The 14,822-nt window shown below is 44.3% G+C and overlaps 1 protein-coding gene across 1 annotated transcript in view; it reads right to left on the bottom strand.

Annotated features, from left to right (window-relative positions):
- megf11 (multiple EGF-like-domains 11) overlaps positions 1-10,962 on the bottom strand; it is a 184,530-nt gene extending 173,568 nt beyond the window's left edge. The window contains exon 1 of the mRNA XM_042327617.1: positions 10,678-10,962. Coding sequence (XP_042183551.1) covers positions 10,678-10,945 — 268 coding nt within the window. The 5' untranslated portion in view covers positions 10,946-10,962. The remainder of the gene's footprint in view (positions 1-10,677) is intronic.
- Between the last annotated feature and the right edge of the window lie 3,860 nt (positions 10,963-14,822).

A 14,822-nucleotide genomic window follows, 5' to 3' on the forward strand; every position in this document is an offset into this window, starting at 1 on the left:
GAGAACCAGAGTTAAATTTGAGGGGCATAAACAGTAACATAAACTCATGAAAAGAACAATTTGTTTAATTTGAAATAATACATTTAAAAAATGTTATTCCAAAGTTACCTTCATATTTATTTATTATTTATTTATTTGCACCAAAGAAAACAAGGGATAGATGACAATAGAGCTTACAGGACAATAGAAACCACACCAGTCCTTCAGAAACACAACGTAAATTACTATTTATTTATTTTATTGCGATAGTGGAATTAATTACGTGTGATGTGTGCTGTTGTGTTGTGTGGTGTTGTATATCATGTAGTGGACTGATATATGTGTGATATGTTGTGTGGTGTATCATGTAGTGGACTGATATATGCCAGCATCGCTTGGTGCCCTCCCCCTCCCCCTAAACCTTTTAGAGATGACCCCCCCATTCCTCAAGACCACAGACTAAACCTTTTAGAGACGACCCCCATTCCTCAAGACCACAGACTAAACCTTTTAGAGACGACCCCCCCCCCATTCCTCAAGACCACAGACTAAACCTTTAGAGATGACCCCCATTCCTCAAGACCACAGACTAAACCTTTTAGAGATGACCCCCATTCCTCAAGACCACAGACTAAACCTTTTAGAGATGACCCCCCATTCCTCAAGACCACAGACTAAACCTTTTAGAGATGACCCACCCCCCATTCCTCAAGACCACAGACTAAACATTTTAGAGATGACCCCCCCATTCCTCAAGACCACAGACTAAACCTTTTAGAGATGACCCCCCCATTCCTCAAGACCACAGACTAAACCTTTTAGAGATGACCCCCCATTCCTCAAGACCACAGACTAAACCTTTTAGAGATGACCCCCCCATTCCTCAAGACCACAGACTAAACCTTTTAGAGATGACCCCCCCCATTCCTCAAGACCACAGACTAAACCTTCCTAGAGAGACCCCCATTCCTCAAGACCACAGACTAAACCTTTTAGAGATGACCCCCCCCCATTCCTCAAGACCACAGACTAAACCTTTTAGAGATGAACCCCCCCCCCATTCCTCAAGACCACAGACTAAACCTTTTAGAGATGACCACAGACTAAACCCCCCATTCCTCAAGACCACAGACTAAACCTTTTAGAGATGACCCCCCCATTCCTCAAGACCACAGACTAAACCTTTTAGAGATGACCCCCCATTCCTCAAGACCACAGACTAAACCTTTTAGAGATGACCCCCCCATTCCTCAAGACCACAGACTAAACCTTTTAGAGATGACCCCCCATTCCTCAAGACCACAGACTAAACCTTTTAGAGATGACCCCCCCCCCATTCCTCAAGACCACAGACTAAACCTTTTAGAGATGACCCCCCCATTCCTCAAGACCACAGACTAAACCTTTTAGAGATGACCCCCCCATTCCTCAAGACCACAGACTAAACCTTTTAGAGATGACCCCCCCCATTCCTCAAGACCACAGACTAAACCTTTTAGAGATGACCCCCCCATTCCTCAAGACCACAGACTAAACCTTTTAGAGATGACCCCCCATTCCTCAAGACCACAGACTAAACCTTTTAGAGATGACCCCCCCATTCCTCAAGACCACAGACTAAACCTTTTAGAGATGACCCCCATTCCTCAAGACCACAGACTAAACCTTTAGAGATGACCCCCCCCCCCATTCCTCAAGACCACAGACTAAACCTTTTAGAGATGACCCCCATTCCTCAAGACCACAGACTAAACCTTTAGAGATGACCCCCATTCCTCAAGACCACAGACTAAACCTTTTAGAGATGACCCCCTTCATCAAGACCACAGACTAAACCTTTTAGAGATGACCCCCACCCATTCCTCAAGACCACAGACTAAACCTTTTAGAGACGACCCCCCCCATTCCTCAAGACCACAGACTAAGCCTTTTAGAGATGACCCCCATTCCTCAAGACCACAGACTAAACCTTTTAGAGATGACCCCCATTCCTCAAGACCACAGACTAAACCTTTTAGAGATGACCCCCATTCCTCAAGACCACAGACTAAACCTTTTAGAGATGATCCCCCCCATTCCTCAAGACCACAGACTAAACATTTTAGAGATGATCCCCCCCCCTCATTCGTCAAGACCACAGACTAAACCTTTTGAGATGACCCCCCTCATTCCTCAAGACCACAGACTAAAACTTTTAGAGATGACCCCCCTCATTCCTCAAGACCACAGACTAAACCTTTTAGAGATGACCCCCTCATTCCTCAAGACCACAGACTAAACCTTTTAGAGATGACCCCCCCATTCCTCAAGACCACAGACTAAACATTTTAGAGATGACCCCCCCTCATTCCTCAAGACCACAGACTAAACCTTTTTGAGATGACCCCCCCCATTCCTCAAGACCACAGACTAAACCTTTTAGAGATGACCCCCCTCATTCCTCAAGACCACAGACTAAACATTTTAGAGATGATCTCCCCCCATTCCTCAAGACCACAGACTAAACATTTTAGAGATGACCCCCCTCATTCCTCAAGACCACAGACTAAACCTTTTGAGATGACCCCCCTCATTCCTCAAGACCACAGACTAAACCTTTTAGAGATGACCCCCCTCATTCCTCAAGACCAAAGACTAAACCTTTTAGAGATGACCCCCCCCAGTCCTCAAGACCACAGACTAAACCTTTTAGAGATGACCCCCCCATTCCTCAAGACCACAGACTAAACCTTCTAGAGATGACCCCCCCATTCCTCAAGACCACAGACTAAACCTTTTAGAGATGACCCCCCATTCCTCAAGACCACAGACTAAACCTTCTAGAGATGACCCCCCATTCCTCAAGACCACAGACTAAACCTTTTGAGATGACCCCCATTCCTCAAGACCACAGACTAAACCTTTTAGAGAAGACCCCCCATTCCCCCCATTCCTCAAGACCACAGACTAAACCTTTTAGAGATGACCCCCCATTCCTCAAGACCACAGACTAAACCTTTTAGAGATGATCCCCCCATTCCTCAAGACCACAGACTAAACCTTTTAGAGATGACCCCCCCCATTCCTCAAGACCACAGACTAAACCTTTTAGAGATGACCCCCCATTCCTCAAGACCACAGACTAAACCTTTTAGAGATGACCCCCCATTCCTCAAGACCACAGACTAAACCTTTTAGAGATGACCCCCCTCATTCCTCAAGACCACAGACTAAACCTTTTAGAGATGACCACAGACTAAACCCCCCTCATTCCTCAAGACCACAGACTAAACCTTTTAGAGATGACCCCCCATTCCTCAAGACCACAGACTAAACCTTTTAGAGATGACCCCCATTCCTCAAGACCACAGACTAAACCTTTTAGAGATGACCCCCCTCATTCCTCAAGACCACAGACTAAACCTTTTAGAGATGACCCCCCTCATTCCTCAAGACCACAGACTAAACCTTTTAGAGATGACCCCCCTCATTCCTCAAGACCACAGACTAAACCTTTTAGAGATGACCCCCCTCATTCCTCAAGACCACAGACTAAACCTTTTAGAGATGACCCCCCTCATTCCTCAAGACCACAGACTAAACCTTTTAGAGATGACCCCCCCCCCCTCATTCCTCAAGACCACAGACTAAACCTTTTAGAGAAGACCCCCCCATTCCTCAAGACCAAAGACTAAACCTTCTGGTTCCTCAGGCCAAAATGATAGGCTCCTTTCCTGGCTTATGTAAACTGTTAAAAAGAGCAGGTAAGTAAAGCCATGTTCTTTTTGGGCAGCTGAAAACCCCATAATAATCACGAGGTACCAAGAGGTAAATGCTGAACGTGCTCGTTACTCTACCCCATGGAAACCTTTTCTCGTGAGAAAACATGAGGGCTTACTAAGGCTTGGAAATGAAAACTTGGTGTGTTGGGGATGCCATGTTGACGATGTTGGCTCACATCCTCCTGTGTCTGTTATTAACCTGCATTTAGCTGGCACTTCATCACCCTCTAGTGGTTGATAATAACACTGCACATTAAAACACGATCAGGGTCCTAAAAAAGAAAAATCAATAGTGATTCGATTTCCCTTCTTCTCCCTCCGGGGCCGGTTTGAAGGACAACTATACCACCTCATAACAGGAACACTTGACTCCTCTGTCGGTTGTAATCAACATCAACTAACTCCAAGACAATTTACTTTCTGAAGACAGATTGAGATATTTTGTCCCTCCGTAGGCAGTCACTGCAGAATGGGGACACATTCAGGAATGTGCATGGAAGGTGTGTCCGATAGACTTAAGTGTCTATCACTTTATTCATTGACACATTTTTACAGAGAGAAATCTACCTGAAATCTGCTGTTTGTTGATGATGTCGCTTATTTATTGGGGGGTGTGGAACTGAGACCAGAGAGGAAGAGGCAAAGTGAGAGGTTCCACTCACTTGCGCAAAGAAATCTGTCCAAAATAATAAAGCCCAATTATCGGCGCTCTGGGTTTTTGATGATTAAACAAGTAGTAGGTTTGTCGATGGCCAATCAGAACGTACTCCATGGCGATGATATGCCCCTCACTGGCCAATCAGAACGTACTCCATGGCGATGATATGCCCCTCACTGGCCAATCAGAACGTACTCCATGGCGATGATATGCCCCTCACTGGCCAATCAGAACGTACTCCATGGCGATGATACCCCCCCCTCACTGGCCAATCAGAACGTACTCCATGGCGATGATATGCCCCTCACTGGCCAATCAGAACGTACTCCATGGCGATGATATGCCCCTCACTGGCCAATCAGAACGTACTCCATGGCGAAATATGTGGTTGTTTCAAGTTGTGTATTTACGGTCTTTTATATATTGCGTTGGAACTCCAATTCCAATGTGAGTCCGTTTTATAGATATTTTTATATATTTTTTTGAATAGATATATATATAAATCTCTTTGTTAAATACATGAACTTGAAGACACTTTCAGTCCATATTGTTCTAAGACACTCCCACTGATACCGTATAGGGGCATGGCCTACACAGCATTCCCACTGATACCGTATAGGGGCATGGCCTACACAGCATTCCCACTGATACCGTATAGGGGCATGGCCTACACAGCATTCCCACTGATACAGTATAGGGGCATGGCCTACACAGCATTCCCACTGATACCGTATAGGGGCATGGCCTACACAGCATTCCCACTGATACCGTATAGGGGCATGGCCTACACAGCATTCCCACTGATACAGTATAGGGGCATGGCCTACACAGCATTCCCACTGATACAGTATAGGGGCATGGCCTACACAGCATTCCCACTGATACCGTATAGAGGGCATGGCCTACACAGCATTCCCACTGATACCGTATAGGGGCATGGCCTACACAGCATTCCCACTGATACAGTATAGGGGCATGGCCTACACAGCATTCCCACTGATACCGTATAGGGGCATGGCCTACACAGCATTCCCACTGATACCGTATAGGGGCATGGCCTACACAGCATTCCCACTGATACCGTATAGGGGCATGGCCTACACAGCATTCCCACTGATACCGTATAGGGGCACAGCATTCCCACTGATATAGGGTCTAGGACTACATAGCATTCCCACTGAAATAGGGGCATGGTCTACATAGCATTCCTACTGATATAGAGGCATGGCCTACATAGCATTCCCCCTGATATAGAGGCATGTCCTACATAGCATTCCCACTGATATAGAGGCATGGCCTACATAGCATTCACACTGATATAGAGGCATGGCCTACACAGCATTCCCACTGATATAGGGTCTAGGCCTAAATAGCATTCCCACTGATATAGGGGCATGGCCTACACAGCATTCCCACTGATATAGGGGCATGGCCTACACAGCATTCCCACTGATATAGGGTCTAGGCCTACATAGCATTCCCACTGATATAGGGGCATGGCCTACACAGCATTCCTACTGATATAGAGGCATGACCTACACAGCATTCCCACTGATATAGGGTCTAGGCCTACATAGCATTCCCACTGATATAGGGGCATGGCCTACACAGCATTCCTACTGATATAGAGGCATGACCTACATAGCATTCCCACTGATATAGAGACATGGCCTACGTAGCTTTCCCACTGATATAGAGGTATGGCCTACATAGCATTCCCACTGATATAGGGTCTAGGCCTACATAGCATTCCCACTGATATAGGGTCTAGGCCTACATAGCATTCCCACTGATATAGGGTCTAGGCCTACATAGCATTCCCACTGATATAGGGTCTAGGCCTACATAGCATTCCCACTGATATAGGGTCTAGGCCTACATAGCATTCCCACTGATATAGGGTCTAGGCCTACATAGCATTCCCACTGATATAGGGGCATGGCCTACACAGCATTCCTACTGATATAGAGGCATGGCCTACATAGCATTCCCCCTGATATAGAGGCATGTCCTACATAGCATTCCCACTGATATAGAGGCATGGCCTACATAGCATTCACACTGATATAGAGGCATGGCCTACACAGCATTCCCACTGATATAGGGTCTAGGCCTAAATAGCATTCCCACTGATATAGGGGCATGGCCTACATAGCATTCCCACTGATATAGAGGCATGGCCTACATAGCATTCCCCCTGATATAGGGTCTAGGCCTACATAGCATTCCCACTGATATGGGGGCATGGCCTACACAGCATTCCCACTGATATAGGGTCTAGGCCTACATAGCATTCCCACTGATATAGGGGCATGGCCTACACAGCATTCCCACTGATATAGGGTCTAGGCCTACATAGCATTCCCACTGATATAGGGGCATGGCCTACACAGCATTCCTACTGATATAGAAGCATGACCTACATAGCATTCCCACTGATATAGAGGCATGGCCTACGTAGCTTTCCCACTGATATAGAGGTATGGCCTACACAGCATTCCCACTGATATAGAGGCATGGCCTACATAGCATTCCCACTGATATAGGGGCATGGCCTACATAGCATTCCCACTGATATAGAGGCATGGCCTACATAGCATTCCCCCTGATATAGGGTCTAGGCCTACATAGCATTCCCACTGATATAGGGGCATGGCCTACATAGCATTCCCACTGATATAGAGGCATGGCCTACATAGCATTCCCACTGATATAGGGTCTAGGCCTACATAGCATTCCTACTGATATAGGGGCATGGCCTACATAGCATTCCCTACACAGCATTCCCACTGATATAGGGGCATGGCCTACATAGCATTCCCACTGATATAGGGGCATGGACTACACAGCATCCCCACTGATATAGGGGCATGGCCTACATAGCATTCCCACTGATATAGAGGCATGGCCTACACAGCATTCCCACTGATATAGAGGCATGGCCTACACAGCATTCCCACTGATATAGGGTCTAGGCCTACATAGCATTCCCACTGATATAGGGGCATGGCCTACACAGCATTCCCACTGATATAGAGGCATGGCCTACATAGCATTCCCACTGATATAGAGGCTATAACTACACAGCATTCCCACTGATATAAGGGCATGGCCTACACAGCATTCCCACTGATATAGGGGCATGGCCTACATAGCATTCCCACTGATATAGAGGCATGGCCTACATAGCATTCCCCCTGATATAGGGTCTAGGCCTACATAGCATTCCCACTGATATAGGGGCATGGCCTACATAGCATTCCCACTTATATAGGGTCTAGGCCTACACAGCATTCCCACTGATATAGGGTCTAGGACTACATAACATTCCCACTGATATAGGGTCTAGGACTACATAACATTCCCACTGATATAGGGTCTAGGACTACACAGCATTCCCACTGATATAGGGTCTAGGACTACATAAAATTCCCACTGATATAGGGTCTAGGACTACACAGCATTCCCACTGATATAGGGTCTAGGCCCGCTGTAAATGGCATTATGGCTGAGCATGGACATGCCAAACATTGTCAAAAAACAAAAAGAGAACAAGTAATTATAAACAAAACAACAACTTGTTTTAAATACTGTCACACTTACAGGCGCCATCATTTCTCCCCGTGACCATATAATATTAAACAACACGGACTACAGAGGGTTTTACAGCACATCCACAGTAGCTGGACAAAGATCCAATATAAAGAGAGAGAATGTCCACTAACTGTTATCCAGCTCCCTGATAGGCCTGTGTTTTATCCACTAACTGTTATACTGCTCCCTGATAGGCCTGTGTTTTATCCACTAACTGTTATACTGCTCCCCGATAGGCCTGTGTTTTATGAACCCAATCAGAACCATCTATCAGATCAGATCTCATTCACACATCTCCATACGTCGCATTGCATTCTCACCACGGACGTTGTCCCCGTAAAACCAGGCTGGTGAATCATTCTAATAAGTTTGGTCGTAATAAAATTAAATGAAAAAAAAAAAGTAATCTGTATTTTTATTTTATCTTTAACAACAACTATAAATACATATAAAAAAGTAATGACATCATAAAATCACCAGGATATAAAAATAAAAGAAGAAGACAGGCATTGTATTATAATATTATAACCTTCGTTATAGTAGGACTAAGGGAGGGATTCAGAACATGCCATTGTTACGGGTTACGGATAACTTCTAAACACGAGGTTCTCATCTCTCGTCTCCTGATGGACAATGGACACGACGTAGCCTACATCTTGGAGAGGGTTTCTACACACGTCCAAAACAGGACCCTGTATGGTTAAAATAATCTGCCTACAATGCAGATATTTAAAAAATAATATTTTTAAAAAGGGGGAATGTCGGCTCACTGTTTTACTCCTATGAAAGTTTATATTTTAATAAAGATTTTGGGGATTGAGATTTATTTCTCAGGAGCCAAACCCTTTATCGACAGCTTCACCACTGAATTGGGTAGTGCAGAAAACAGCCTTCATTGAGGAAGGGGGACTATGCTTGGTTTTTAAATTAAAAATTAAAAAAATTAAATTGAAAATTAAAACATGGGGGGGCGGCAACAAAAAGCACGTTAGGCTACTCTTGTTCCATGGGCATATGGGCAGTGTACGGCTGGATGTAGGCTGTGTTTCAGCTGTCAGAATTCATACCATAATCAACCACGTTACCACTAAAACCAGCTGTTGGTTGGATTAAAATATCCCTATCAGCAAATTAAAATAGATTAAAAATTTTAAAAATTAAATGCATTTTAGATCACGTTTTTAGAGACACACCCCTCCCATCTGAGCCCCTCCCATTCCACCCCCTCCATCTGAGCCCCTCCCATGTGAGCCCCTCCCATTCCACCCCCGCCATCTGAGCAGAAGCGAGCTGATATAAGACAGGCAAATTGCCTAACCTGGCGTTAGAGCTGAAAAATGCCCGTGTGACCGTTTTTAAATGGCGAAATTGCAACCTTTGCAACCTAACGAAAATACAGTCACAAATTGCTCAGGATTAACACTAACACCATGGCAACGCCGGCGACACACCTGCATCCATGACATGCAGGTTAGAAATATCAAAACCAACTGTAAACCAACTATATTCCTTTGGGGGCAGGTTCAAAAGACACTAAGATAGATAGCTGTTGCTAGCAGTTTGTCCTGGGAAAACATTGGGTTATTATTTTACCGGATCATGCATATGGACCCCTTTTAAATTCGTTCAATGTAGAATTTTGACCAAGGATCATACAAAAAATGGTGTGTTTCTCTACTCCAATGACCGAAATCCCTGTTTTTAGTTAGTTATCTTTGATGTTCCTCTTTCAAGCAACCACGTGGATTTGAATGCCTGACATGTGTCTCCCGCATTCATCCACGCCCGGGGAACAGTGGGTTAACTGCCTCGCTCAGGGGCAAAACGGAAGATGTTTTACCTTATCTGCTCAGGGATTCGATCCAGCAACCTTACGGTTACTGTCCCAGCGCTTCTAGCCGACAGTCTACTTGCCGCACCTACATCCAATAAGGAAAGGACTTGCAGCCGTGAAGCCTCTCAAATTGAACCAAGTTCTATTTTAGAGCTTGACTACGCAGACGCTTCGTTAACGTGCTAAAGCGGTGTTGGAGAAATGATTGAATAACATGTAGTCTCGTGCACCCAACATGGGCAGTGTAGTTCGCACGTTAAAGGCATAGCCGCTAGAAGATGTTTGGGGTTGTGGGTACTGAGACTTTTTCCCAGAACGAGGAGACAGGGGGTTATTGTTTTGGTTCTTCAGGAGTGATGCAGCACCCGTAGTTCCCGCGGCTATGGTTACGGGCACATGGGAAATCTATCCCCATATTCTAGTCTATTTTGTAGCCAGAATCAAGTTATATTCCAATACATCATGCGGGATATTTTAATTAATATACTAGAACGCTTGGACAGACATTCGGTGCAATTTAAAGTAGATACTCGTTCTGAACTAGAGTTGTCAGTCATCTCTGAGTGAATCGTATTATTCATAACTGTGCAGAACGCAAAAAACAACAAATCAGTCTATCATTTGTTTACATTTTAAATACGAAACCGAGAGATAAAACGTAAAGAAAATGCTGACAGACTGAATGAATATCCCATTCTCACCACCTCCTCGTCTCAGGGCATGCTGTATATTACTGCCCGACTAAACACAGACCACAAAGCAGGCGTTTATCTCACAGAAAATGTTGATCAAAATCAGATATACATGAAAACATTAAAAGGATAAGAGCTTTTTAAAAAAAAGCAACTTACCGTTTGAAGATGTGAGATTCTTATCGACGACTTGAAAGTAACTGTTAATGGTCAGGAAGGTCCGTCCTCTGGTAACGTTAGGTGATTGAACTACAAGGCAACAGACAACATAAATACGCTTATCAAGGCAGAAATAAAAATTGAGCAATGTTGTATATGGACTTTCGAGAAGATTTAGTGTATGGTAGAGAAAGGAGAAGAAGAACAAATGTACCGAAGTCAGTTCAAGATACAAGTATGTGTGTAACAGCGAAGAGATGAGAAGCATCCCTCCCTTCTCGGCAGTACGTCTCCTCTCCTCCCGCTGAGCAGAGCGCGGCCCACTTTAAACTTCTGGGACGTCACGACAGGGCGCTGCTGAGGTTGCACCAAGCAGGAAAACAACTGGCCCACAGCCACGTCCAATACATATTTCTTTCGAATTTCTTACCGATCCGTCTTTTCTTTTCTTTTTTTTTCAAAAGAAAAGTGCTCATTCAAAACAAAATCCCCCCCTTCTCAAACAAACAATCAAAATGTATGGATTTTGTCAATCTGAAGCAAATAAACCAAATGTTTATCTATCACTCACATCAAACACCGTAGTCTGAATGAAATATGTTGTTGATCAAAAGATCAAATAAAATAATATGTGGTGCTGCTGTAGGGCAAACTGCCAACGCACCCTGCTGGCTGGCCTGAATAATATTCACCTCCCTCTGAATGCTGCTCATTATACTGCTGTTTGCTGAGCCAGGCTGAGGGAGAGACAGAGAGAGAGAGAGAGAGACACAGAGAGACACAGAGAGACACAGAGAGAAAGAGAGAGTAGAGACAGAGAAAGAGAGAGAGAGACAGGAGAGGGAGAGAGAGACAGAAAGAGAGAGAGAGAGGAGAGAGAGAGAGAGAGAGAGAGGAGAGAGAGAGAGACAGACTGTGAGAGACAGACTGTGAGAGACAGAGAGTGAGAAAGAGAGAGGAGAGAAGACAACATTGTTACTCTGATAAGATATTTTCTCATCCAACCCTCCCTGGGTATCAATTTGAGATGTCTATTTGTCCCTAAATAAACCTAAAGATCATTGCCGAAATCTGAGGGCCTCTTTTTCTAGGATATATTTTGGGTGGAAAATATATATGTTTTGTCGCAAATAGCACAGTATTCCACTGCGGTAAAGTAAGCTTAATATTTAAGATTTAGACTCATCAATACCTCTTCTACAGAACATGTTAGGATGATAAGACACATGTTAGGATGATAAGACACATGCTAGCATGATAAGCCACATGCTAGGATGATAAGACACATGCTAGGATGATAAGACACATGCTAGGATGATAAGAAACATAAGACACATGCTAGGATGATAAGACACATGCTAGGATGATAAGAAACATGCTAGGATGATAAGAAACATGCTAGGATGATAAGCCACATGCTAGGATGGTAAGACACATGCTAGGATGATAAGACACATGCTAGGATGATAAGACACATGCTAGGATGATAAGAAACATAAGAAACATGCTAGGATGATAAGACACATGTTAGGATGATAAGACACATGCTAGGATGGTAAGACACATGCTACGATGGTAAGACACATGCTAGGATGATAAGACACATGCTAGGATGATAAGCCACATGCTAGGATGATAAGACACATGCTGGGATGATAAGACACATGCTGGGATGATAAGACACATGCTGGGATGATAAGACACATGCTAGGATGATAAGACACATGCTAGGATGATAAGAAACATAAGAAACATGCTAGGATGATAAGACACATGTTAGGATGATAAGACACATGCTAGGATGGTAAGACACATGCTAGGATGATAAGACACATGCTAGGATGATAAGACACATGCTAGGATGATAAGACACATGCTAGGATGATAAGACACATGCTAGGATGATAAGACACATTCTAGGATGATAAGACACATGCTAGGATGATAAGACACATTCTGGGTCAGCTGACAAGCTCAAACAAGCTACATCTCTCTGTTCCTTTCCGTTTTTTTTTTTTTTTTTAAAAGGACTTTACAGTCATTTCCAATAGCTGATTCTAAGTTTATTCGCAGACCATTGGAAATGACTGTAAAGTGCCCTGTTGAAAACACAACGGAACAGAGAAAACAAGGGGTGTAGTTTGTCTTAAAAGTGCAATTGGAACCTTTAGTGTTAACGACATCATGATATAGAACTCTCAGATCAACTGTAGTAAAGTTCAGGGACGTTTCCTCTCCAAATCAACGACAATTACTTTTTAAATAAAAAAATAAAAAACTTTGTCTATTTTTTTAAATGAATTTTTAAATAATTTATACTGAACAATAACAGAAACGGAACGTGTAAAGTGTTGGTTTCATGAGCTGAAATAAAAAAGAGCTATATAGCTTTGCGTTTATATTTTTGTTCAGTACATTAAAAATACTTCCTTAAATCTTCAATCGCTTCCAACCCATAAGACTTTCTTGAATACAACAAGCTGTTATTGGTTCAACTTGTAAAGACCGAAGCCGAGAGATGAGGAGCGGGTACAGGGGGTCAGACATTTAATCCGGAACAGACAGGGAACAGGACAGGAACAGCGTCAGCACGAACAACAAGAACATGTGAACATTCATGCAGAAGCAGGGAACAGAGCGGGGGAACCAGACAGATATAGGGGAGGTAATGACAGAGGTGATTGAGTCCAGGTGAGTCCAATAATCGCTGATGCGCGTGACGGGGAAAGGCAGGTGTGTGTAGTGGTGATGGTAAGAGTGTGTAATGATGGTGGTAGGAGTGCGTAATGGTAGGAGTGTGTAATGATAATGGTAGGAGTGCGTAATGGTGATGGTAGGAGTGCGTAATGATGATGGTAGGAGTGCGTAATGGTGATGGTAGGAGTGCGTAATGATGATGGTAGGAGTGAGTAATGATGATGGTAGGAGTGAGTAATGGTGATGGTAGGAGTGCGTAATGGTGATGGTAGGAGTGCGTAATGGTGATGGTAGGAGTGCGTAACGGTGATGGTAGGAGTGTGTAACGGTGATGGTAGGAGTGCGTAACGGTGATGGTAGGAGTGCGTAACGATGATGGTAGGAGTGCGTAATGATGATGGTAGGAATGTGTAATGGTGATGGTAGGAGTGTGTAATGGTGATGGTAGGAGTGTGTAATGGTGATGGTAGGAGTGTGTAATGTTGATGGTAGGAGTGTGTAATGGTGATGGTAGGAGTGTGTAATGGTGATGGTAGGAGTGTGTAATGGTGATGGTAGGAGTGTGTAATGGTGATGGTAGGAGTGTGTAATGTTGATGGTAGGAGTGTGTAATGGTGATGGTAGGAGTGTGTAATGGTGATGGTAGGAGTGTGTAATGATGGGGAGCGGGGGAAGAGCGGGAGAAGGTGTGACACAATTACCTCTTCCCTATAACGACGTAAATAACTTTACTTTGTCTACTTCCTGTCAATTTAAATTGACTTTACATTTTTTTCAAATACTTTCTTAAAACTATAACTTCCACCGAATACGACTTGTGTTATGAAACCAATAACTAGCCTACTGATACTCTACCTCTTAGGCCTAGCTACATGGTCTGTAACCTGACTGTCTAGGGGTCCTAGCTACATGGTCTGTAACCTGACTGTCTAGGGGTCCTAGCTACATGGTCTGTAACCTAGGGTCCTAGCTACATGGTCTGTAACCTGACTGTCTAGGGGTCCTAGCTGATGGTCTGTAACCTGACTGTCTAGGGGCCTAGCTACATGGTCTGTAACCTGACTGTCTAGGGGTCTTAGCTACATGGTCTGTAACCTGACTGTCTAGGGGTCTTAGCTACATGGTCTGTAACCTGACTGTCTAGGGGTCCTAGCTACATGGTCTGTAACCTGACTGTCTAGGGGGCCTAGCTACATGGTCTGTAACCTGACTGGTAGGGGTCCTAGTTACATGGTCTGTAACCTGTCGTTATGTCTAGTGGTCCTAGCTACATGGTCTGTAAGCTGACTGTCTAGGGGTCTTAGCTACATGGTCTGTAACCTGACTGTCTAGGGATCCTAGCTACATGGTCTGTAACCTGACTGTCTAGGGGTCCTAGCTGACATGGTCGGGGTAACCTGACTGTCTAGGGGCCTAGCTACATGGTCTGTAACCTGACTGTCTAGGGG

Source organism: Oncorhynchus tshawytscha, linkage group LG01 (assembly GCF_018296145.1).
Source record: "Oncorhynchus tshawytscha isolate Ot180627B linkage group LG01, Otsh_v2.0, whole genome shotgun sequence".
Lineage (NCBI taxonomy): Eukaryota > Metazoa > Chordata > Actinopteri > Salmoniformes > Salmonidae > Oncorhynchus > Oncorhynchus tshawytscha.